The sequence below is a fragment of the Egretta garzetta genome, unplaced genomic scaffold (genome assembly GCF_000687185.1).
Source record: "Egretta garzetta isolate BGI_Z169 unplaced genomic scaffold, ASM68718v1 scaffold98, whole genome shotgun sequence".
NCBI classification, from domain to species: domain Eukaryota; kingdom Metazoa; phylum Chordata; class Aves; order Pelecaniformes; family Ardeidae; genus Egretta; species Egretta garzetta.
In genome coordinates, this window is record NW_009260611.1 from 54,622 (window position 1) to 81,133 (window position 26,512).

At 38.8% G+C, this 26,512-nt stretch overlaps 1 protein-coding gene across 3 annotated transcripts in view; it reads right to left on the bottom strand.

Moving 5' to 3' along the window:
* Nucleotides 1-24,627, bottom strand: part of XPO4 (exportin 4) — a 62,638-nt gene extending 38,011 nt beyond the window's left edge. Inside the window, exons 1-5 of one of the 3 annotated variants that reach the window (XM_009644878.2) lie at nt 24,528-24,627; nt 20,390-20,531; nt 19,994-20,132; nt 8,329-8,445; nt 7,378-7,531 (exon numbers count right to left, since the gene is read on the bottom strand). In XM_009644878.2, coding sequence (XP_009643173.1) covers nt 7,378-7,531; nt 8,329-8,445; nt 19,994-20,132; nt 20,390-20,531; nt 24,528-24,621 — 646 coding nt within the window. In that variant the 5' untranslated portion in view covers nt 24,622-24,627. The remainder of the gene's footprint in view (nt 1-7,377; nt 7,532-8,328; nt 8,446-19,993; nt 20,133-20,389; nt 20,532-24,527) is intronic. The other 2 variants (XM_035900433.1, XM_035900434.1) reach the window with 2 other exon arrangements.
* Nucleotides 24,628-26,512: the final 1,885 nt, after the last annotated feature.

Sequence of the window (26,512 nt, forward strand, 5' to 3'; positions counted from 1 at the left end):
TCTTATCTGGCAAGTTAAGATATGCTTTTTTCCCTTTTATGTTTGGAATATTTTAGAAAAAACGATACTTTAAAATTGTTTAGTGACAACAGCGTCCGTTGCGGCAACTCTCCAATTAACGATTGGCTGGGAAATACATCAATCCGAGAAGGTTGCCATAGATACATTCTCAATCTCTGAAAATTGATTTGCTCTTCACTAGGTTGAGTCTACAGAGGGGGCCAGCTACATAACACTTTTCACGTGGAACGGAAGAAGGGCCAGTTTGCTGTCACTATTTTAACAAGCCTCAGTGTTTAGCAGGCCTATCCTGTTATTTTTAGTACTGTTTCTCACGCTAATGGACTGATGACACATCTGAAAATAGCAGATTTGTGGGTAAAATATCTGTTCACTGAACAATACAAATTACGCCGGCACCTATCATGGAGCTCTTACACCCATTTTCCACCATGAACTAGAAGTATCCAAACAGCGTAAGTTGGCTGTGGAGATGCTTGCTACTGTGAAATACTGTAACATATTCTGTGCTATGGTTCAGCCTTGCTAGCAGCAGCCCAGTTATGCCCAACATGAAAAAAAATGGCACTAAAGTACTTAGTACCTGGGTGTACACAGGACAAATGCAGTCTTCATAATCAAAAATTAAATTTAATTCTCAATACTTATCAGGAAACAAAAAGTACAGAACTAGCACAACACTTTTTTGTATGCACTAAAGCATAGATCAGTCTACTATGACATCCTGGAGGGTTTGAGGGGGTTTTTTTTGGTTTTTTAAGTGAAAAACAATTGTAAACCACTTCTAGTAATAAATACAAATGTCTGTAACACTCCCAATTCTACTGAAGAATGAGCAACTCTCACTACGGTTCACTTTGAACAACATGGAAATCCAAGGTAGGAAACAGCTACCAGAAGCACAGCAATGTTTCACCCAGTTCACAAAACTTACGGTACCAATTCCTGCAGAGACTAGAAACGTCTGCTTGAATCCGAACAGATTATTCAGTAACATGTACCAAGCTCTGCTGAAAGCGTAAGAATATAACCAGATGCCTTCATGTATGATAAGGCTCATATGCTCACTAATTATGCCTAGAGAGGAAGAGAAGACCATAACGTGTAAGACAGATTTTCTTTTGTCTTTGCCTAAATTTATGTATGCAGCCATTAGCGCTACACTTGGATTTGTTTCATGAGTTGGAGAAATAAGAGTAATCTTTTTAAAATTATAAATTTGTAATTTTAAAATTGCAATGTGTAAAAAGAAAAGATAAATTTGAAGTTTGATGTGCTTCTTGGAGGAACATATGAAAAAAAGAAAACAAACATGTAGTTTTCCTCCCACTCTTTGCCTCTGTCCCAGGAAGGGACCAATAGGTGAAGATGAGTATCAAACTATTTCATATCCTAAGGCATCCACAAGGGATTATAACATTTCAATTCAGGACTTCCCACAAATTCCAGTATCTGAGAATGGACCCCACAGTCTTTTTCTTAAGAAGGGCAAGGCTTGCCCTTCCACAAAACAGTAAATTAGGAACCCAGAAATCAAAGCTGAGATTTCTTCTGCCAGACCCCCATTCACAAATTTGCCTACAGGAGTGAAGAACAACTCAGAAATGAAGGGAAAATTCCTGGACTGCTAAGCCCTAATATCTTTCTTAAAAGTTATTTTAATTACTTTAACATTGTTGTTTCGAACATTTCTGGAGAGCTTTGTATCAGTCTTAGACTTATATTTTACAAATAAAAAACTGCATTAGAAAGGCAACTGCTTGGAAATCTGCCACCCAGTGTTATAATGCTAACATACCGATTATATTTGGATTTTTAAGACCTCCTCTGGCTTGCTAGCTTATCAGCCAAGTACATGGGATGAGTCTAGGAGCGACTGCCTAACACTGATGCAGAAGCTTGCTGCCCCCTATGGAAAAATGCCTCACAAACCTTCATGTAACTTACGCTCTCAGCAAACATATCCAGCATTCAGGAGAAGAATATGCTTAAATATTTAATTATTAAACACAAGTATTCTTAACTGTCATGAGAATCAAGCAACTACCCAGTGCTGGAGACACTGGATTCAGATTGCACCTGTGCAGCAGCAGGCGTAGGAAGCGTAGGAAGACCCAAGCTAATTTTAAAACTGGCCAATTCCGGAGCCGCGAGCGGTGTAGCCATGCCAGTACCAAGTCTCACGTTGACTGCCCAAATGGATTCTGCAGCTCCTGGGACATTTTGCTGCTATGGTTATACAGCTAATAGCATGCAAGCTAATCACTTTAAGCCTAGCTTACACTTAAAGCACCTATGCAGAAGTGACTGCCATGCAGATGAGGCAGCTCAAGAGTCACACCTTTCCACTATATACTGCCATCTAAGAAGCTGGTGACAAAGCACTGCAAAACTGGAAACTTAAAACCACTGGGGCAAGAGAGCAGAAGAGGGAAAAAAAAACCCCTATGTATTTTACCAGTTCCCCTTCATAAAAAGGGTCATTATCCCTGCTCCTGCAGGGGGGTTGGACTAGATGACCTCTAGGGGTCCCTTCCAACCCAAAACATTCTATGATTCTATGATTATTAGTCTCTTTTCCTCTTCTGATATTAATGCTTTTAAGATGGTCTTTCATTGCAAACTGATTTCAGAATTAATTCAGGAAAACACAGATGATGAAACACTAATTATTAAAAAGTTCAGTATCAATACAAACATGTTCAGTGCAATTATGACCAAATTCAGAGGATCTGTCAATCTTCTTGGTTTTGCCCATCTTTGTCTTAGTAAGTTACTAGAAAGGATTGACAACAAAACACATAGGACCCTAGAAATAATTTCTAAACATCGGGGATTTCAAAGTCAGGTCAGCTTTTACCTAAGAGTGGTAAGTCTGATAAAAGTAAAATGCAGCTCTCTCGCACTTTTTTAAATACAGCTGTTGTACTTAAATTGAATTTTTCTTTGTATCCCAAATAATAGCCAGGATAGCATCCCAGCCCTTCATCTTTCAGGACAGACTGCTGTAGTAAATTCAGGATAATCCCAGGCTGCTAACAGACGCAAGACCTAAGGAAAGCAGCCCTGCTGAAATCTGTGCTGTCACTCTTCAGTACAGGTTCAATCATTTCTGTAGCTGTGCAATAAATCAAACTGGGGGCCTCAACCTGATAAAAAAAAAAGTTTTCAGCTAGGTGGTTCCCTGCTCAGTATCACGCTCATGGGAGGTGCTAGGGCAGGATGCTTTTCAGCAATGCCAACTTCAATCATTCCTCAGATAACAAACCTCATGTTTGCTGGGGCATTCTATGTGTTTTTCATGCACTTCCATTACACGTAACAGATGCTACCAATTTGTGCTGGACCAAGTTCAAATCTTGAAAGTCTGCAGAGCTATGCGGTTCACAGGATCTCCCAGAAAGCTGTCTCATTCTGGCTTGAGGTATAAAAGATATTTTCAGAACAGAGATATGAAGAGCTTGTTCCTTTAACTGTGTGGCCAAGGAACACACATACTTAAAAAAAAACAAGTGTTCAGATCAGACAAAAGCTTCAGTCAGTTCATACAATTGCAATCGCACCACTGATTTCAATGGAACAGCAACAATGCACATTAGTGGAAAGCATCCCATTAGGTTTACATAACCTGTATTTTAAATCCAATCCCCTATTCTACATTCACTTGAAAATTTGCCAGCTTGCCTCCAAGCAAGTAGAGGCAGCAAATCCAAAACAAGAACTAAAGCTCAATTTCCTCTTTATTCATGTACTATTAGCACTCTTTACAAAAAGCTGTAAAAACCTGTATCTTAATGAATAAAGGTTAAGTAGTTCTATGGCAGCTCCTAGTGACAGATAATAAACACCTTTCTGTAGATGGGACAGCTTGACAAAGTCTTATGTTCTGTTTAAAAACTTTTGCATTTGAGGACATTCATCGCAAGTCCATTAGAACATGGCTGCCAAGAACAGATAAATCTCTAAATCAAGAAGTGAGAAACATCTCTGGATGTAAAAAAATATAAATTATAGTTACATCCTGACTCCATGGGACACATTATACATCCATGTCAAGGTGCATTAAAGCCCAGCAACATTAAATTCCTTAACCGGAGACTCTGGACACTGATAATGTACTAGGAATGGGATCCTTGACAGCACTCTCATAAAGGAGAGGGATGTACCTCTTAGTAGAGATCACCTGTACTTCCTTAATAAGTCAAAACATTCATTTAATAAAAGATGCAGTTAAAAACTAGTTCCATCCAAGTAAACAATATTTAACAGTGCTGTAATAGCACTGAAATAGGAAACTCTACAGAAGCCAACATGCCACAGCAGACTGCCATAAGCTCTTAGCACAAAATAGGAATCCCATGTTACTGTAATTTCCAACAGTACTGCCAAAACCTCTGAAGCATCTGCAAGCACCAGGTGAACTAATACCTTGAAGTAGCAGATGTAAATAACAATAGATGATTGCCTGTGTGTTAGAAAATGAAATGGAAGGAACTGCACATGACTGAAAGGAGGCCTCCTCGGTTATCATGCCCTGCCTTTCCTACTGCAGGCACTACATCTTAAGGCACTCAAAAATTACTGAGTTCCAACTTCAAAGTAGGTAGGTGCCAGCCTCTCTTCTTTTGTTGCTCCAATGAGATAGCTATTCCAGAATGCATCTTTGGTGACTGCTCTTCTTGCTAGCAACAGACAATACAGACTTCTTACAACTCTTTTGTTATAATTGGTGCCAGCACTGCCCATCTAACAACGTAACACACAATAAGTTATCCTGTAACAGCACAAGAACTCTTGAGAAGTTACACGTTTTGATGTAATTCTCACAACTTAGTGATTTAAATAATGGGCCTCTTGGCGATGGTCACTGTAGTGCTAACGCACATTTATGCTACTTCCTTTATTTTGGAGATACAAGAATCTTGCTAAAGATTATATACAAATACTGCAGATTACTGTTATGCTGTATGGAATACTGAGAATCAATACTATCTTGCCAGGGGAAATACCAGCTGAAGGGGAAAAAAAAAAAAAAATATATATATATATATCTGTGGATACAATGGATTGTTTTACTCCATGCTTCCAGTATTAAATTTATGCCCATTGCTTCAGCATATGTACTGCCAAGACTTGGAAAGAGGATACCAAAAGGATACCAACTGATCAATCAACACAGCAATTCTTACGTTCTTATGTAATGTGCTACCTATTTAGAAACTGCAGTCAAGTTAAGTTTCATTGCCCATAAGCAGTGAATCAACAGTTACTTTCAAACCAGTCTTCTTAAGGAAGAGAGATTTATGCCACAGTATAATCAACATGGTGCCGTAAACCCCAACAGTTATTGAATCTTCGTCAGCTAAGACCCACATTTCTCAAGGATGATTAAAGCCTTTCCAGCTTCTGTGAAAACAAGTTGCTACATAGAGGAGGGAGACCCAAGCTGGTGCTGTAATTCTTACAGCAAAATGAAATGTCCGATGGTAGAACACAAAAAAAGAGGGTATCAAGTGGAGCAGAAGTTATGAAAAGATTTGAAATAGAGCCAGCCATGGTAAGAGCAGCCAGAATTTGTTTAACAGCTGTAGTATCTCAAGTAGGCCAATTAGCAGAAAATACTGTTAACCTTAAGCAGCAGTATGGCTTGCTTAGCTATTTCAATTAATGTTTATTTACTAGCACCTATAGAACGAATCACTTCATACTATATAGAGTTATAAATGAAAGCTAGAACTCCCAAGGCTTCACGTCTTGCTTGTACATATCTAGCTCCACCACTGCAAACCTTAGCTTAGAATAAAGCACTCATGAAGAACTAGAGCCTTCACTTTCGAACCGTTAACATCATCGTTTGGGACTACATCAGAGGTTTACACAGAGAAGGACTAAAATTCAGAGGGTATCACCTCCACCCACCACTGCACATCACAAGAACATTTCCTTTCTATTTAAGGTTACAGATAAGGGGAAAAAAAAATGTTCACACATTATTTGAATTGTTAAAAATCCCAATCCCTCTTCCAAAAATTTTTATAAGATGCAATAATTTAACTCCAGTCTCAGTCTTTTAGGCACGTGTACTAAATTCCTCTCCGAACCCCTGCCAAATCACTTCAGTGATACTTACTTTTTATTTATCCTATTTATAGGATATTTACTTTTAATCCATGGCAATATAAAAGACAAAGACATAAAATAATATAAAGACAATATAACTGGTATTCTGCTTTACAGATGTGAACCAAGGAATATCCAGTTTCAAATAATTTCACTTTTGCTGCCCACTGCATAATGAACAGAATCAAAGACAACAGGAACACACAGATAGCGCCTTCTGACCATGAAACCAGGAAAGCAAATAAAATCCTTTACAGTGGATTTGAAGGCATCATCCAGATTCCTGCAGTTTGTAGAACTTAGTAGCAATTTCAAAAGGCTTTAAGAAAAAAAATTTATAAACCAGCTTAAAAATTTGGCTCTTGGGAAGTCTGCTAAGCATCTTAAAGACTGTCTAGCTATTAAAAGAGGCACTGTAATGTTCTACTGCAAGTGCTGTCTTAACCCTCTATTAAACAGAGAATGTGATTGATTATTTCTATAATATTCTTCTAGCCATTTTTTGGGCTAGGCATTTTTGTATCTTTTTTCTTCTATCCCTCATTAAGACTGTTTCTGATTTCCAATTCCTCCTCTACTTTCCATCTCTACTTTTCTTTGGACTTTCATAATCAGCGCTCATCACAAAGATGTCAAAATGGAAGCAACAGCACCTGTGTATTGCCAAAAAAAGGAGATGCCATTTCTTCTCTCAGCTAGCAAATACTTTTTCTTCAGACCAAAGAGAACCTATTACATATTCTAGTATATGACCATGCTCTTTTATGGGGAGTTGGTTGAACAGGCACATTCCTAGATGAGGGGGCATTTACCTGCCCCCTCCTCTTCTCTGAGGGAGAAAAGTAGGACAGGTCAGATCTCCACATAAAAGTTCAGTAGAGCTTAGACCTCTTCACCATTTGGTTCTGCACTAAAGCAGCATATTACACTGTTCCTCTGCCCTGCACCAACCTGACAGACCACCAAATCATAACAGGGGGCTGCTCTGGTGAACGAGTTTTGCCTTTTATATAAAACATTTAAAAACTTTCATGAAGAGCACAGCAGCTTGTATATGTAAACATCCTGTTAGCAAGCACAAGGGCGACCAAGAGCACTAATGGAAGAAAATGTAAAACAAGGACTAAATATAAGGCTTTTAAGTTCTACATTTTTCTCTCCTCACAAAGACTTTACGTATCACCTGGTAGAATTGACCCATCAGCTGAAATAAAGGGCCTGACATTAAAAGGATATAATTTGGAGGAAGGAAGTTCCAGCTTAAGACCTGATTGGCTAGTGCAAGATAACGCTGAAACACCGAAGACATCTGAGCATTGAGGTTTTCACGTCTGCTGAATTCCTGAAGTACCTCTACTGTGAGCATGAAGATCTGCCGCAGATCGTCCTCCTATAGTCAGGACGAACACAATATATTAATAGAGTCTCTTGGTCATTAATTGAAATATTGATTAAAAAGAAATAGTTTTCTATAGAGAGAAGAATTTTCTGGTTTCACTCTATTTTTCATTAAAATACAGAAAATATTCTGAAGCTGTCAGTCAGAACCCCCCACTCTTTTGCCAAAATTAATAGATATTATTTGTAAAGAATAAGGAAAAAAAAAAAAAGAGTCGCATAAATCCTAATAATTAAAAATAAAAACTTAACAATATGTTTTTAACAACTGGTGGAGGAGAGGGTTGGTCTTTGGCATGAAAAAAAGTTGGTAAACTGTTCCACAACAGTCAGTTTAAAGCAATGCCTTCACAAAAACATTTCTGCCTGGCCAAACAATACATCTGAGACAACCAGACTACACCATCTGCAATAATATTTTTAAATACATAGCTCTCCTTGGCTTTAAACCAAAGCTATATTTAAGACTATCATTGTTCCACAGAGTATTCGTTTTGTTTGCAATTGGTAGCCAAGGAATTAAAGAGTCCAACCACATACAGATCTGTAGGGTCTACATTCATAAAATGGGCAAAAAGGAACTGCACCTTTTTGATACAAGTTTTTAAAAAACACATTATCAACTTTCCTGAAGTAGCCAGTATCTGCATTTATAATATAATATTTGTCCTATTAAAAGCTGTTAAACACACACTGTACCTGAGCGCACCTGGGACAAGAAAGTACTTCTGCTTCTCAGTGTTTAAATTTTAGAAAGACGGGTAACATATTGATACAGAACTAGTTTACCTGAAATATACGTTTACAGTTACCATGGAACTCCATGCTTAGTCCAATGTTGCTGGTTTTACTTGAACTTGAGAACTCGCTCAACAACGCCGTTAAAATGGAACAGGCCAAAGTTTGCTATAAAAAAAAATAAGGGGGAATAATATAACTAAAAGATGTCCAATAACGTAATACCACCTACATTGTCCTTAAATTATTTTATTAGCATATTTCTACAACTACTACTTCAGTTTCTTCTAACACAAACCAGAACAACTCAAACTTTCAAGAGTATAGATCCTTGGGTGAACCACCTCTGGATCATCCAGGCTCCATCCTTGCAGAAGAAATTCAATTATTTGAGCAATATAAAAGCTAGCACCTGTGCAATCATCACTACAAAATGGAAACAAACTTATTACGACCCATTTCCCAGCCTTACTCTTTACTTTTCCTCCCTGTGCACAGGGCTTTACAGGTATTAGTTTCAGGGAAGGCTCAAGTTTCCATTCATTTCTATGGATCTAGTAGTTCAGGTCACTCTCTTTTGGCCCTTCTTTGCATTTGCTACACTTACCGTGTTGGTATTTGATCATGATTAAATTTTTACCACCAAAAATGATAAAAGCTAGTCAAAAACAACACCTGCAATACACCATCTAATACATCTTTTCCCTCTACCCCATCAAAAAAAAGAGGAAATACACAGAAAGCCCTGATGCTTGAAGGCTTTTGGATACTTCTCTCCAAAGCACAACATCCCCAAGCCTCAGAAAGAACCTTTAAAACTACTCTGTTAGAATGATATCTCCAAAGCAATACAAAAATTGGTAAGAAAAAGTCCCATTAATTTTGGAGAAACAGATCCATGAAGATTGAAGATTTAAGTATCTTCTTAATTCTCAAAATTTAAGGTAAGGTAAATCAAATGCTTATCCTAAAACACAACTCAGAAGCCAACTTTCCTTTATGAAACACACTGCTCCAGCCTTTGTTGCTGTTTCTTGAAATAAAAAAAAAAAGCTTTTTTTCCTGATGCCAAAGTCCAGTAACCATCAACACCAGTTTTAATATTTTTTAGCTGATCATTACATACAAAGGGGAGTAAATATTGCACAGTGGAGAGGCAAGAAGTACTTCAGAAGTGGGCCATACACTACTGTAACAAGCACAATAGAAACTGTAAACCACTGAAATGAAGACACTTTTTGTTAAAGAGATGTTCTTAACAAAAAACTTCAAAATTACTGGCTATCCTCCCAGACTGTTTGGAGCCAAGGTGCCAGGGATGGACAGAGGGATAGGAATTGTTAAAGGGTCATGCATGCCAGCAAGTGTCCAGGGGTTAAACAGAAATATGCACACTACCTCTGAACACCCGAAAGATTAAAGTGGAGATGATACTATTTATGCAAGCTCATACAACAGCTGAGACCAGTGCCATCCACCCACCAACTGCAACATCTTTGTTCAGAAATGCCTCTGAAGTCAGTACCTTGACCCCCCAGACAACTAGTTATCTTAGCCAGTATACACTAAATTAACATTCTTACTTGCTAAATAAGTCCCAGACATATTGAACATAGTGGCTTTGCGATAATATATGGGGTTTCTCTTCTACTATATAAAAAGCTGTACAGTAGACCAGCATATTGCTGATCAGATGCAAAATCCAAGCTTTCCCATTTTAAAGAAATAAATAGTTATTTCAAGTGGACTATTTCTGATCTACAGTCACCACTGTCACAACATCACATGTGATAAAAGCAACATTTAGCTAGTGAAAAATAACATCACACTTCAAAGCACTCACGCACAAGTACAGTGCCAGTTCTATACTAGCCTTCAAAATATTTCTAATTAGTCAAACATTTCAGTATTTCCAAATTTCTGTGGAAGCTATTTACACAAATATTTTTTTTATTTAGAGGAAATCCAGATTTGATCTAACATAAAAAAAAAAAAAAATCAGTGTAGGCTAACACCGAGTTTTAAATCAAACATTAGAAGTTCCATATGAAAAGAATTAATCTGGGGGAAAAAACCCCAAACTGAAAAAAAAACCCCAAACCCCAAGTTTGGCTCTAGAACAATGCTTCAGATTAAGAATACATGTTTTTAAAGGAATAATGCAAAGTTGCCAGAAAACACTGCCCCATTTCATTACATGCCAGGAGATGCAGAAGTCTCACAGGGCTCTCTAAATACTTTAAAATGCAGGCTTATTTTATGCTTGAGTTACTGACACACTGATACTTTTCAGCTCAGAGAAGCCATGATGCATGGACATCATTAGTTGCAATTACAAATCTGTGCAGTTTGATGCTCTATAATGTACCATGATTACCATGTGAGATTAATGATTACAATAGTACAACAGCCTGGCTAAAGCTAAGCTGCTTCTGCTTTATCATGCAAAGATCTTCACACCAAGCCACCATCCAGACCACCACAGGACAAGCAGGGCAGCGAAGCAGACTAACCATCACTTGGAGTCGGTTACCAATTATTGGAAAACAAATCAGTAAGTTCAAATGACAGGGAAGGAGCAATAGGAAAAAAAAAAGGTTGTTCCACTGTGATTGCAAATAGTTAATATTAGCTGAAATAGACGTTTTCTCCTTCCATTTTCTCCAGTTTGCTTATATGGTATATAGCAATTCATCCTTTCTGTTTGGATAGCAATGTGCTATTGCATGATAAAAGCATGTTCCAGATTTTTTTTGTGTGTTTTTTTCCTGATTTCAAGGAGAAATTTAAAAAGAAGATTAAATTTTATGATTGATGGTACAGACTGAATCTAAGAGCTTGATAAAGCAGCTTGACCTGCTCCCTCTGAGTTCCTGAGCTATTTCAGGTAGGTCTGACATCAGTACCTGCTTTGAGCATGAAAGGAGAAGTGTGACGTTACTAGAGATTTACACACTTAATTCCCTCCATCAGCCTAGCGCACAGCAAACACCAGGGCACACTATTTCGATACCTGGGGTGCAAGTCCTGCCTCATTGCCTCACCATACCAAAAGCGCCGTGTGAGCTAACAGGCACATCCATGCCCTCCTGTCGCTCTCTGCATCTGCGCTTACCCCTTGCATCCATGAGGAATTGTAAGCACACCCATATATCCAGGTCACCAGAGCAGCAGGAGACCAAGATAAGACAAAGATAAGATACTGGCCAGTAAATTAAAATTTACTGCAACAATAGGCTGGGGTGAGATTGCTTGAGATTGGTCTCCTAGAAGGTAGGTGCCAACCCCCAGGACTTTCACTTACGGACAAGAGCAGAAGAACAGATCGAGACCTCTAACCTGTCCTTGCAACATCAAGCATTTGCATACAGCTGCATACAAAACCACCACTGCTTCCCCAAACTGCCATAAGACTATAGGAGTCTATATAGGTCGTTGTACATAGCAGTAAGATTGCCATTTTCAGGTGAATATTAACAAAATAATTAGCATAAAAGAACATGTGCCCTGCCATCTATTGAACTCTTATGAATATGCAGTAATACTTCAGAAACTCTGGAATAAAGTTTACTTAAACTTTACTAAAGGTAAAATTTTACTTTATGACACTTTAACTTTACTGAAAGTTAACTGCTAATATTTTGAAACACATTTATTTTAATTTACATGTATGTTTGGTATGAAGACACTTTAAGTACCTCAACACAAATGCAGTCTATCAGAAGAAAGATTTCAAAAATCTTAAAAACAACATTTCAGATAAAACAATACAGTCGTGCTCTGTGAAATAAAATTGAATGCACTTAATACATGTAAAGTTCTGGGATGGAGGGGTTTTTTTGTTGTTTTGTAGCCTGGTTTTTTTAAGGTTTTTCCCATACCACAGAACAGACTGACCATCCAATTTAATAATACCATACAGTAACAAGCAGAAAATGCACATGATTCTGGGCATCATATTAAAAGTCAGATCTGAATGTCTATTGCGCAGTAATGCCATTAAGTTCATACCAGTAAAAGTACACCTCTGAACCTAGTTTGACTCACTCGCTAGCAATTTCACTAGTTCTGCCACAAGTACATACCCAAACAATAACCCCATCTAACAAAATAAAATACTTCTTTTGTTGAGAGCGGACTGCCTCTGAGAATAGCTTGGCACTCACCCCAGTTAGCTTTATTACCAGGAATAAACTTCATGAAAGATCGCTATACATAAAATAGACTCTCAGCTGCTCAAACAGAAGATCAATGGGACTTGTGATAAGAGATTAACTTGGCAATCAGACACCCAGTAGTAACATCGTTTTAGTGGTTTTCTTTTTAAATTACTCCAATAAAACACAGACACTACAGAAAGACCGTGCACCATTTTAACAGTAAACAACATTTATATATAATTCATAAAAAACAGATGCTGAATGTAAATGAACTTATTCCTCCAAATGGAATGTCCCCTATAACAAAAGTTAAAGCTACAATGTTTGAAGGGATTTCACACTTGTGCCTGGACTGCCCATGGAATAAGTGAACTGCTTCATTTGAGGGTAGTTAGGTTACAAAGCATCTGAAAGGAAGAAGAGTTCAAATACAGCTTAGGAAAAAATGGACATGTGGTACACCAGCTCCAAGGCAGAAAAGCCAACAGACAAAGCACAATGAACTACAGCACCAACAAGCGTTTCCTCTGCTCTAAAATTCAGAGCAAAGATGCATCTAGGTTTTCAGAGGCTTGATTAAATCATTCATTTTACTACAAAACCTGAACAATCAAGCAACCCCCCCAACTTCTGCAAGTGTCATTTACACCTACAGAAAAATGAGTTAAGTATATTTAAAAGAATAAAGGTCTCACCTGAACAGAGCAAATGGTAAAATCTACCCTGTTACGTTAGATCACTGCCAGCCTGAATATGCGTTTAGAGGACTTTTTGTCTCCATCCATATAATGTAAACTCCATTACCAAAACCAAAGGGAAGCCACAAGCAGCATTTAATAATATCCCTAAACCATTTAATTTTAACTTGCACAAGAGCAGAAAGAATCAAAGAGTAAATCTATCAGAGGTAGAATTTGCTGTGCTGCTCTTAGACGATAAAATTCTGTAGTGAGAATGTGTCAAAAGCAATTTTACCAAATAAATTGTTTAAAGCAAGGCTTCCTTTATAAAGGCAGTAATACACTTCTTCCCTAGCTTCCTTGAATAAGCACAGCTGTATTTGCTAGCATTTTCAGAGTATCTAAATCCCCAGAATGTAAGCTGCAACTCCAAATGGAAAGGCTAACAGGATGGCCATGGGACCAAAAGAAATACCATTATGTACACAGAATAACTGGGGCCGCTCCAGCTTTTCAACTTGTGAGCATTGCAATGGGGGGACACACACACGACACAGACCCGAGAGCTGAAGCAGTAGTTCCCAACCAAAAGAAAATCAGAATATAGTCTGAAGAAATATAAGCAAGCACTAGGGAGAACCGACTGGATTTTATCTGTTTGTTCCTTCCCAAATGAGCCAACTGGTGGAAAAAAGCTGTAGAGCAGGGACAGGGTGATAGGAATAGGACCCACAGCTGCAGTTTTGTACTGTCAGCAGTAAGAGACTGGCTGGGCAGTGCACCCCTTTCCTCCCATTCCCTCTCTGTCACGGTGCAAAGACAAACAAGCAGCACCGACCAGGTTAACACACCACACCTACACAAGCAAGACCCTCCTTCCCTTCCTTTGGGGGAACCAGGCAAACCAACCAAGGGAAATCCTCAAGGTTGAGAAAAGAAAGAGAAAACCAGTTCCTCTGCGAATAACTGGGGGCCACAGGAAGATGATCTTGTGGCATGTGAAGCATGCAGGCTTTGGCCAAAGAGAGAAGGGAAGTAGCAGTCTCTACTAATAATGGAAGAGGTCCAGGAAGAGTTTGCTGAAGCTTAGAGCACAAAACATACTGAAGGTCTGAAAATGATTTATCTAGAGGTAACATATCCTTCTCCAGGTTCCTGTCCGAAAGGCACCAGTTGAATCTTCACTCCTACAGTAGTTGCATGAACAAATCCAAGGCTTTCAATTAAATTCAAAATAATGAATAGTAAGACTAGTCATGCAGCTCACCATCACTATCACCCACCCATATATCATCCTGGCAAGTGCCCTTTGGTGGGCAGGAGTCCCCTCTCCCCCCAACTTTTCCCAGTACTCATTCTTGGTCCTTCTAGCCCATCTCTGCCTGCCATACTGCCAGATATGCCAAATGAGCTGCATTACCTGGCTCTGCTCCACAGCAGATCTGCTTAAAGAAAAAAAAAAAAACAACAAAAACCTGTTAGGAGGAAGGAGGCTAGGTTTTTTTAAGTAGACTCCCACACAGATCCAGTTTATCACTAAACATATGTATTCAGAAGGGCAGTACCTGTGAGAGGAAGAGGGACTAAAGACAGAGCACCTAGGGTCCATAAACTTCTTAAAGAGGCTTCTCCCCTCAAGCGTGTTTGTGTGTCACCACAGTAAAAGAAATATAGGTGTAACCCACAGAAAGGCATAATTTCTTCCTTCCCAGTGAGTCTCTGAGGTCTACAGGTGAGGGGCTCCACACCTGCACATCTCACAAGATGGCAGAATTGAGGAAATGGAGTCCTGGATGCCATACATAGAACAGGGGGCACACATCTCTCCTCTGGATCACGTCTCCTCACTTCCCAGCCCTGTCTTTGAAACTGCAGCTCTATTGTAAATGATAATACTGGGAGCTCTCAATTTCCAGTATTAAAGTTATTAAGCAACTAAGCTGGAGTCTTGCAGTACTGCATCTCCAGTAAAGTAGGCTCTCTTTCAAAAGGAAAACCAGAAAACTTTGAAAGGCACCCTTGTTAATACAACTACTAAAAAAATACTTACGTTTTAAATTTCTCTTACATTTCTATTACCAAGTTTTAACCTCTTATTTGGAGTAGTTTCTGGATCTCTAAAATTCCCAAACCAACCTTTTAACACACTAACTTAGGCCTTTATAGGGCACGTTGTCAGCATGAACAAAACAGCTTGAAAATCCTGGTTTACCCTCTAGTTTTTATATTCAACATGTCTCAAGGGCAGTAAGGTTCATAGAACAAGGTAATAAATTTATTAGACCAGAAGATACAGCTGAGAGTAGAGGGTGGGGGGAAATATATACGTTTTTGTCAAAATGTAAAAGTCATGAGAGCCTCTCCAACTCCTACCCTACTACATGAGACAGCAACAGCTAGACTCAGGAATCCAGAAGTAAAATTCCTCTTAAAGACTAGAAATAAGATTGATAAATGCCAAATTAATGTAACTAGTTATCTATGTAGCCATTATTATTGACAGATTAATTTCAATGAAGGTGAATGCCTAGAGTTCTGTTTATTAATATTCCCCACTGTTCACATGAGATCCATCCACAGAGCACATTCCTTAGTAGGTTTAGGTAACCTGAAGCACCTGAATCTCCTCTCTAGCCCAATCATGAACCCTGGGAAACAGGCCAACAGATTTACAAATTTTAAGACAGAAGGAACTTGTAGGATCCCAGAGCTCTTCCAGTAAGTCTTAACAAGTCATCTTGCATACACAGAAAAATGTAAGACTTTGGGTATGGAGCTTTATATTAGAACACATTCTACTGTATGCGCTGTAGGTCTTAAAACACACAGCTTCTGTGCTTCTTCTACAGCAGTTGGACCCCTCTGCATCTGCCTACCCACATTCTGGAAGAAATCGAGCTGTGACCCATATCCTAGTCCAGCTTTAAACAAAGTCTGTCTGACTGTTTCACATGCAGACCAGTTTCTCCTCCTGGGAATCAGTCATCTTGGCTGCCAGGATTCCTGTCCTTCTGGCAGGAATGAAGGACAAACGAAATCCTTCAGGTATGCAAAAGCAGAATATTCTAACACACAAAGAAAAGGCCAAGATATTGAAGGCATTCATAGTTGAGAACTTGGCTCACATAATTCTCCAAAATCTTGAAATCAGTGATAGAAAACACGTATTTAGCATTTTAAGATTGGCCCATGATACTGTGTCTACTGCCAGAAGCTCTGTCCCCTAGAGATGAAGATTTTGAAAAGAGATTCTGAAATTGCTGTTGGAGGGAGAACACAGACTCTCCTTCATGAGCAGGAGGATGGCTTGTATCTATGTTACAGGTGGAGCCAGGAAAAACAAAACCAGGAACTCCAAAGCTAATCCTTGTCCTCCCAGAGGATTACTACCTAACCTCGTTTATAAATTAATAGGCAGCCAGACACTCTATAGTTTGCTTTCCTTTATCAGACAGAGGTTTCTTCCATGAAATCCATAAAGGTCCATACAACAGAGAAGCAGCAGCAGGAGCCAAGGCTCCAGGTTCAAACCCTGGCTCTAACCACGCATCCTTCCCATCCCTGTAGTATTACCCCTCCTTAGTGCCCTGTTATTTCCTTAACATGTACACTGTGTTCCACTATTGAGAGTACTCAGTACTAAAGCCATCTTTTTTATCTCCTGCCCACTTTCTTCCTCTCATCACTACTCCTCTCCTTTTCTTCCTTCCAACCTCCTTTTCATTTTTTCATTCTCAACAGTTCATCCATCAGTCTCACTCCGATGTCAGTTTGCCACAGCTCTACTCAACATAACTTCAAGTTGCATCCTCAAAATACATCAATTTCTAAAGATATTTTAACTAGTATTTAAGAAGTTAAGGTAGCAAGCATATAAAATCCTGCAAAAGGATACATGCAAAAGACTTAGTACCATCTACACTTGCTATTCTCATTACACCAACCTTCAGGACTTGACCCTGACAACATGTTACTGAAAAGTCCCAAAGATTTTAAGGACCATGAGTATACCACACACAGAGCTAGTACAGATGTCTGACAAACTGGACGGAGGGTCACAAGAAACGGAAAATACTAAGTACCTACTTTATTCTTGTAAGACAAAAAAGGTCCACGAAGCTTCAAAGACGGCAGAGAGGAGAAAGTAAGCAGGAAGCAGGCAAAGGACCACTTTGCTTTTTTATAAAGGACTTTTTCTCAATTACAAACTGCCATTAACAACAGCTAAGAGCCAAGTTTGAGAGCTTTAAACATTTTTAAATAAGAAGTGACCTGCTGCCGATTCCTCATGTTATTTCTCAGCTGCTAGAGTAAACCTCAGGTAGGAAGACACAAATGGGTGGGCAGTAGGTCAGAGGAAACACAGAGCAGAAGTCTGTCAAGGACACAGAAAACTCAACAGAGAACTGGGAGTCACGAAGGTGTGACAGACTCCCAGAAACTTGAGTGCACAAGGCTAGAGGCAAGAGTGCACATCACATCACAGGAAAGACATGTTAAAAAAGTGGAAGGAGTCAGGGAGGCACAGACGGCTGGAAAACATCTGCTGATCTCTCTCTCCCAACACCCATATCCTAGCCTCCTCTCTGACTTGGGTGGAGGCATGTTATTATGACTAACTAATATAAACACCTCTCCAGTGAAGTGCCAAAACACCTGTGACACTGCATGGCACTGTCCTGACAGCACAACTTGGATCTTGAAAGCAGTACCACTCCCTTAGCTTCATACTGTACCCCGAAGCACCCTTCGCTGCAATTCCACATGGCAGCAAGGCAGATGCACCACTGTGGTTCCACACGGTCTGACGGGCATGGCTGAAGACTACAGAGACACTAGTAACCATATTTAATTCATTGTATGAATTACTTCATACAACCTTTGAAAGTTACTATATATTTGTGCAAGAGGCATGCCCTGAACCCCCTCAGAGCTCAGTTGTGGCAGGTACTGTGCTAACACACAATTTTGTTACTGCTTATGACTGTGTATGCCAAGTCCTGGGTCACATGAAGCTGTGCGAGTACCAGAGTTTCTCTTGCAGCAAAGTCTAGGAAGATTACAAGAACATTTCTGTGAATGAGGACTATTTTATAATATAAAACCTCATACGGACATGGGAACATGTGTTTATAACCAGCCTGCCAAAGACTAACAAAGATACTGCGCCTTACAGAAAAGATGTTCCATCAGCATCACATACCATTTTTTACTAGTACATGGTATTAGCATACCAGAATAGAAAACATCTTTATATACTAAAGACGTTTTAAATACCCTTAAAACCTGAGCACAAATACTTTGGAAAAACTATGGGAAAAGTAGTACTTGTGAAGAGTGGTAGATAAAGGGAAATGAAAAGCTGAGCTGAACTTGGTCTCTCTATGGTGGCAGTGAGTGAAACTTGGAGGAGAGTGAAATACTGTCCCTTCCCCCAGCCAGAGCTCCTCTGCGACGTGCTGTTCTGCAGCAAGCCCAGGGTGATATACTTACAGCTGGCAGTCTTAGCTTGCTGTATGCTGTGTTCAACGTAGCATGCCTGTATATTAGTGCATGCACAGAATACAACCGCAGAAGCTGGACTGTGCAGGAGTTAGTTGAGAGAGGACTGCTCTGTCAATATCCAGGTTTCTATTTATTCCACTTTTGTATCTTTATGGAAAGATCATATAAACTACATAAGCATACACACCAGCATGCAAAAAACTTGAAAAATCTCAGTTGTAACTGCATTTTAATAACAAGGTGATGCTCTCTGGAAAAAAGCATGAACTTAACATTGTTCTCCTAAACAAATACCCATTTCTATCCAAATTATGCATAACCAAAAAGGCTGAAATGTTCTCCTTAAGCTAAATTACAGTGAAATTAAGGTTTAGAAGCGTAACTGAAATTTCCATACCCTGGGGAGATATCACTTGTGCTCAGAGGTGACACACTATTTTTAGGACCATGACATGAACTGCATTACTTCTAGTACATTTTGATTGAATTTTCAGAGTTAAACATTTGCTGCTTGCATCCAATATAACTGCTGCTCTAAATGCTTGGCAATGTTAGGAGTCTGTTCCCTCAAGGTTTGTTTTGTTTGAGAAAAGCTTTGGTTAAAAGTTTCAGCATGGAATCTACATAATCTTCGATTTGCATTTGGTAGGAGAAAAATCACCTCTCTTTAATCTCTAGTTACATGCCTCTATTATGACCTATTCTAAACTTATCTCCTGGCATAGCAAACGGAATTTTGCTAAATGCATAGATAGATATTGGACACCTTGTTTCCACTTTCAGCTCAGTATGGAAGGTAACACTTACCCCTAGGAGTATGACATTAAATCTAGAGTAAGTTTTGTATTTCCATTCCACGTTTTACTTCCTCACACCCCTTTCTCTCCACCTACCAGTCTCCCAGAGAACAGCAGAGGCCTATGCCTCTTGCTGGGTAGCCTATTCCGACAGCTGAGCCACAGGAGGGTGCAGCACTGCACAGATGGAAGGGGAACAGAGTGTGTAGAGAACCTGCCAGCTAATGGAAAATCCATTTTAGATCATGCTGTTTTATTAAAGAAACCCAGAGAAACAGGAAAAAAAAATAACCCATCACATTAGTGACAGTTAAAGAGGCTATTGAGAAAAACCTATTCCCTAAGAAATATGGTGTAACTGTGTACCAAAGAACTACACATACTACTGCTAGTCCAAAAACATTTTACCAAAAATCTCTGACTTGGTAATTGATTGCTTGAATAGCTATCAACTTAATTACTAATCTTTATTTTTAGGTAAGAGAAGTATACAAGATTTTATGGTCACTAAGTATATAACTTATGCTGCTGATAAGGACTGCTTAAATTTTGAAGAAGAAAATAAAATGCTTACCACAGTGGGGTTACCGCTGCTGATCAACTGGCTGACTTCATGAAAAATGCTTTTGCAGTCGATTGATTTGTCTAATGATCCCCGTTTCACTATCACCGCTACTGCTAATAGAATCTGCTCCCGAACATACTTTTGAAGGCTGTAAACAACATTGAAAAAATACGTTTGCAAATAATTTTGAACATCAACATTAAATAAAATTTTAAAACTCCTTTTTCAAACATTTTGTGTGACTTCATAAGGGAAAGCTGACAATTCTACAGAGTTAAACTAAGCATTAAGAATGGAAGACAAATTATTGTTGAAATGTCTTTCACTGCTACCCTTGGAAACAAAAGGATAACCCAGACTTTATGCAGAATCCTACACGTTCAGAGGTGGTTCTTCTATACTTACTTAGGCCTTTGTAAGACATAGGTTAGAAGGAATGTTCGCAGTGACTCAATGCTAGTTTTTTCCAAAAGAATCCATTCTCTTACAACTGCTTCCATTATCGCTGTGGCAGCTTGAAAAAGGACATAATCTACTTTACTCGTTTCTGTGGGGAAAAACAAAAGCAATTTGAGTATCAGAAGACATACATGTATTTAGGTTGTATGCATTTCTAACGAAAAAAAATTAATGGAATTTACTATTAATTAATTTATTATTAATGGAATTTTGTTGCTATGAAATCACACAAAGAATTTACACCTCAAAAGAGAGGTAACCAATAACCCAATTATCAAATTGTCCAATATTATCTGAGTCAGAGACTCAGGAGAAGAAGAGTAATCAAGAGTAAGAATGCTAACGCAACTGTGGAACAAAATAAAAATGACAGATTTAATCATAATACATTAAGATATGATTAAATTGTCGGGCATGCCAGAACTGACGAATCTTCTAGCATTTGTGTGTTTGTCTTTGGAACCAACAGTGCATAAAATTACATGTATTTTATGGATGGTAATGAGAAGAAAGTCCACTTTTGTGTTTAATTATTACAACATAAGTTTTATAGACTGGTGTGTTTAAGATTTTCTACATTATGTTCAAGTTTCCATATTTATCTTGAGGTAATCAAAATATAACTTTCTATCGAAGTGTAAAAATCACTAGCCCTTATTATCTGAATATCTGATTGCTTTGTATGTAGAAAAAGATGTTATGGGAAAAGGTGACAGTTTGTGTGACTACAAAATATAATTCACAGAAAAAAAAAGAATTTAATTTATATGACAATAGAAAGCTACATACTTTTTTTTTTTGTTCCTTTGCTTTTAAAAATTTTAATTTAGAAATAGCTGGTAGTATCTCAGTAGTCAGTTTCAAAATATTCTGAGCTCTGTAGAAAGCACAGAAAGAGCATTTGGAAAAGGTGTAGCCACAGGGTGGCAAAAGCATGAAATATGAAATGGTGAAATAAAATTCCTGAACAAGAAATAGAGTTTGAGCCATGGTGGGTGACCTGCCAGGACTAGAAAAACCAGGTTTATGCAAGAAAGCCTCAGTCAGGGGATGATGGGCTTTAAATAACTAAAAGCCAAACTTTCTTGTCCTGATTATATATGCACAAGTTCATAATATATATTTCCTTTATATGCAAGTTCTGTATCCAAGATAGCAGCCAATTTGCTAAAATCATGTTTTTAATTTAATCAGGCTCCAAATCTAAACCCTACACAGGTAAACACACTTAAATCAAAATAAACCACCTTTAAATCTACTTAGCTTAATTTGGAAAGCTAAGTAACCACTTAATTAAAAGATTAATGTGTATGTCTAACACATAAAAATGAGCCAGCTTACTTCTGCATGGGTATTTTAATTCTGGTGTTTTCTACCTCCTGGGTCTTTGGCTTTTCAAACTGTACAAAGCTCACACAAAAAAAAGAATGCTATTGGGGGGGGGGGAAAAAAAAAAAAAAAAAGGAAGGAATTTTTTCTGTGCAGCTTTCAGTGTCTAGGACAACTGTTCAAAGCAGTCTGGTAATCAATTAAAAATTGTCTATAACGACAGAATTATCAAAACACCATGCCCATTTTTTAGTGCAATTACACAGGAGGTCTCCTTCCCTCCAAGTAAAAACCCTAGTAGCTTTGATGCAATTACTGCAACCCTCTGAAAAGCAAGTCCCATTTTTTTTTTTTTTGTGATTGGATTTTCTGCATCCATTACCCCTTACAAAAGGGTGCTCCAGACCCTCACCAAAACTGAGAACCGGTAGCCCTCAAAGCTATTTTAATTTTATTAGTTGCATTCTTGAATCAAAATTGTCTACTTTAAGTACTGCAGATGCACAACTGCAATCATTAACAGCACAGCCATCCAGCACTTGGTGTAAGCTTATAACTAGCCAGAGCACCACTACCCTCTACATGAAGTTACTAAAGAAAAACAGGAAGAGTTTTGCCAGTACATTTGAGAGCTATAAGCTTACAGCAGAAGAACGCAGAGCCTCATGCTTCCTGGGTTCAACTCCAGGTTCCTAAAGAAACTATACAGTAGTGGCTGTTCCCCCTTTTCTTATGCTCACCATCTCTGTTGCTCTCCCCGTATAGCTCGTACACTCTTCTTCCCACAAACGCCGTCAACAGCCTTATTATCCCTCTCTACCTCCATTCCATTCAAATTCCTGTCTTGACCCTTTTTTAACCTGTTTCTTTTTAAACACATCTGCTCTGATCCTCTGGTTCCTACCCATCCTTACCTGCACATATCCCTTCAGTACACTTTAACTCTTTCACTCATGATGAACAGCTTGTTTCCATTCCTGATTTCATAATCCCTGCCTCTCCCTTCTCACCTCCTAAGTGGTAACCAGCTGTTCTTTCTGTCCAGACTGTACAAACACGTATTCATGAAGATCAAAGTTTTGGGAAAGTCTCTCATTTCCACGTCTTGGCATCATAACTGCTGACTGGAGAAGCCACTGCTAGGGAACATGCTGGTTTCTCAGTGGTGATAGCACACGAGCAGTTTAAGGATGTAATATTTCTAGACATCCAAAAGGTGTTAAAAACAGTATCACTTTCCTCCCAACCAGCCACATTTCAGAAGAAAAAAAAAAATATATATATATCTGCAGTGATATTTCATTATTAATGCTAAATTGTATTCCCTTCTTTAAGAACAAGATGCAGTGATGTATCTCTTAGCACAGATAGTACTACTAGGCATTTATTTCATAAATTTCCACTATTTACTTCTGAGCAGTGGCAAATACATCACTTACGAGACACCAAAATGTTCTGCAAAGTTACTTAAGTATGGGTTTTTTACACCCTTAAAATGCTCTAAAAACCAACGTGAAAATAAAAAGCATCCATTTTGCAGATCCATAAAGCAAAAAGTTTGGTTACGGTCTTCAGGACCAGATGAAGTACTAATATAATATACTAAAACTACAAGAAACTTATTCGTAGAAAAAATTTCGGTTGGGGAGTGGGTGTAGGAAAGGAACCACAGCCTGCTCTATATGTCACAGCATAATTTAACAACACAGTAGTAGGCCTGCAACACTGACATCACAATATTCATGAATTGTACATCTCTAATTCAGTAAATTTAGAAATAACTTAAAAAAATTACTGTGAAATGAATTAAGTATGAAAATAATCATATTTTAAACATAATTCTATTTTTCTCTGTTCATTCTGGCAAATTCTTTGAAAGAAAAGTGGCTTTTTGTGGTTTTGGCATTTGCTCTTTTCCACAAATTTCTAGGTTTTCCTCACCAGGTTTCGGAGTCAGGTTTCACCGAAGCTTCCCCCTTGCCTTCCCACAACACTTGCATCTGGTCAGTACAACAGTCCTGCTGAGCAGGAGTCTTACATGCTTACATGCTCCTGCAATTTTCAGATTATTTAGCTGCTAAACTCTAATAAGTCTCTATAGTGCCTATAAAAACAGACTTGTTTTTAAAGACTCGTAACACAACCACATTTATAGCATTTCCATTAAACCCCAAGAAATTTCTGATAAAAGGTGATACCTACCTATCTCTTTCCTTTCTCCACAGATAAAACCCCACAAAACTTTGAAGCAATACTCTATTGCTTCTACCAGGTAGACAGAAACTTTTCTAACTCCTCTTTTTAAAAACAAAAAAACCCAAACAAACCACAACAGTTGGTCTGCTAACAGCAACTTACTAAGACATTCTACCTGAAATAAATTCTCACCATAGAAAAGTTCAGCACCAGTGCAAAATCTGGCAAAAGTATATAAAATTGCATTGTTGATTGATTCAATGGGAAGTATCAAGCCAGGCAGTCGGAGTACAGGCAGTTCTACAAGCTCCACAGATTAGACAGTATTACCATAATCATGTAGCAGAGGAAACCTGAATCTATTAAATCAGTTAGGAACTTAGCTACATGAAGTTGCATGTTGCAGACTTTAAAGCTGCCAGAAATAAAACCAGAGGGCAGCAATAGGCTTCATGCTCCATCAAAAAGTGTCAAAACTAACATTCGTATTCCCAGCTGCAGAACAACAGGACAGTTCCAGTTATAAAAACAGGTACATGCTTAACTTATTAAAACTTACCCAAAATGTGTTTGCAAACAGCAAATGGCGATTTTGATTTTCTAAATGATAAGAATATGTGCTCGGCATGTTGGCGTTGTTCATTACTGACCATGGAAGGTGGTGCCTGAAAGAAAAGAGAGAATAAAAAAGTTATTCAAGTACTAAAACCCCACCCTGGTTGGAAATACATATGAGCAATGTCATGAACTAATATGTGCCTTGTTAAACATCAAAGCCAAGTACCTCTTGGTAAAACTGCCTGATTATTCTCAGTCACTGCCTCTTCTTATATACCGCTGTGTATTTACATTGTGTACACATAAGCGTGAATGAATATTGAGACATCAGAGAGTGAATAATTTTAAGTATTGTGTTCCTAATGACACTTCTGAAGAAAGATAAAAGTCAGATCTACATTCAACCCAATCATTTTTCTACTCAAACCAAAAATATCATTGCACACCATGCTCAGTCACAGAAACAAAGCACTATTTTTTTCTTTAGTTTTTAATTTGTTTTAAAATATTGAATTGTATAAATCAAAGTATTAAAAAAAATAAGGAATATGGATATGTTCTAAAATAAAGTAGCAGCAGTAACATACTACCCTCTAGTGTTTCACATTGAAGCTGACATCTTAAAGATGCGAGTGAGGGCTTGAATTTGAAAGAGGGGTCAGCTTGTTTGGGGATGGCTACAGCAGTTCCCCAGCTGCCTACGCCCATCACCTTATATACCCATCCCTTTCCATCAAGGGCACCTTAACTGCTCAGGTAGCACCTGCTGCAAGCCAGCTCCATGGTGGTTTCTACCTGAAAATCCACTATAGGTAAAGCATGCAACTAAGCGGTAACCTGGATCATTGCGAGGTGGGATATAGCCTACGGAGCGTAGATGAGAGCTAACGGCCTGTATTGCAGCCTCACCACACCAAGCAACCCAGAGATCCCTCCTGCTGTCCCACAAGGTAAAGACAACCCTGCAGAACCCATCAGCTCTTCACAACACCACGCTGCTCTCCACTTTTGCCATTAATATTCTCCAATTTCTGCTATATGGGATTTATCTGGACAAGCACACGGTACGAAATACTTACAGGGGATTGATACCACAAGGCAGCGTAAGCTGAATTGATGCGCCTTTGAGAAAGGAACACGCACGCATAGAAAGATTGCGTAAAAACTACAGAGCCGGGTCAAGGTGACAGAGCAGGTTATTGAACTGCAGCTGAACTTCCAAACTCCACTCCTGCCCCTGGCAGTCTGAGGAGAACATATGTGCCATGTGTCTTTTCCTTTTGATTTATACCTGCTGCTTTGGGAATAAAAGCACGAAGACCTTAGCGTAAAGACCAAGGTTTTAAACTGAAATGTTTTCCTGTAAATAAAACATATCAAATCTGATTTAACGTTTTCACGCTTGACAAAACACAGACAACAGAAGATTCCAATATGAGCTAATAAGACCACAGATTAAAGCTGCTGCCCCTCAATCGTTTCTTCAATGATCTGACTCAGTGACGCCGATAAAAGCAGATTGCTGATCCTCGGATCAAGGGGGTCCTATAAACAGCTGTGCTCCTTCTTACACAGCAAATTTCTCACTCCCACAATTTTTCCAGTGCAGATATTATGAATACCTTGGGAAGGGAGCAAAAAAAGAAGTGGAAGAAGACAACTGCAAAAAAGCCTTGTGGATGCAGAATAAATGCTCTGTCCCTTCACAAACCTGCTCTGCTACAGCCAGTTCGGGGCAGGACCTCCCTGGACACTGATTTGAAATGTATACAGGACAGCTCAACCTTACCAGCTCTGGGGACAAACCAGTGTCTGTCCATGCCCCTCCTGGGTAGGCAGCAGTACGTGGTAGCTTGTGCGCATATGTAGATAGCAGGGTGCCTTCGCTTCAACCCTGTCTTCCATGTGCTTGGAGCAGCACCTCAGGGTCTAAGTCAGCAGGCTGTGCACAAACGAGCACACAGAAAAGCTTTTGGATTTTTGGGG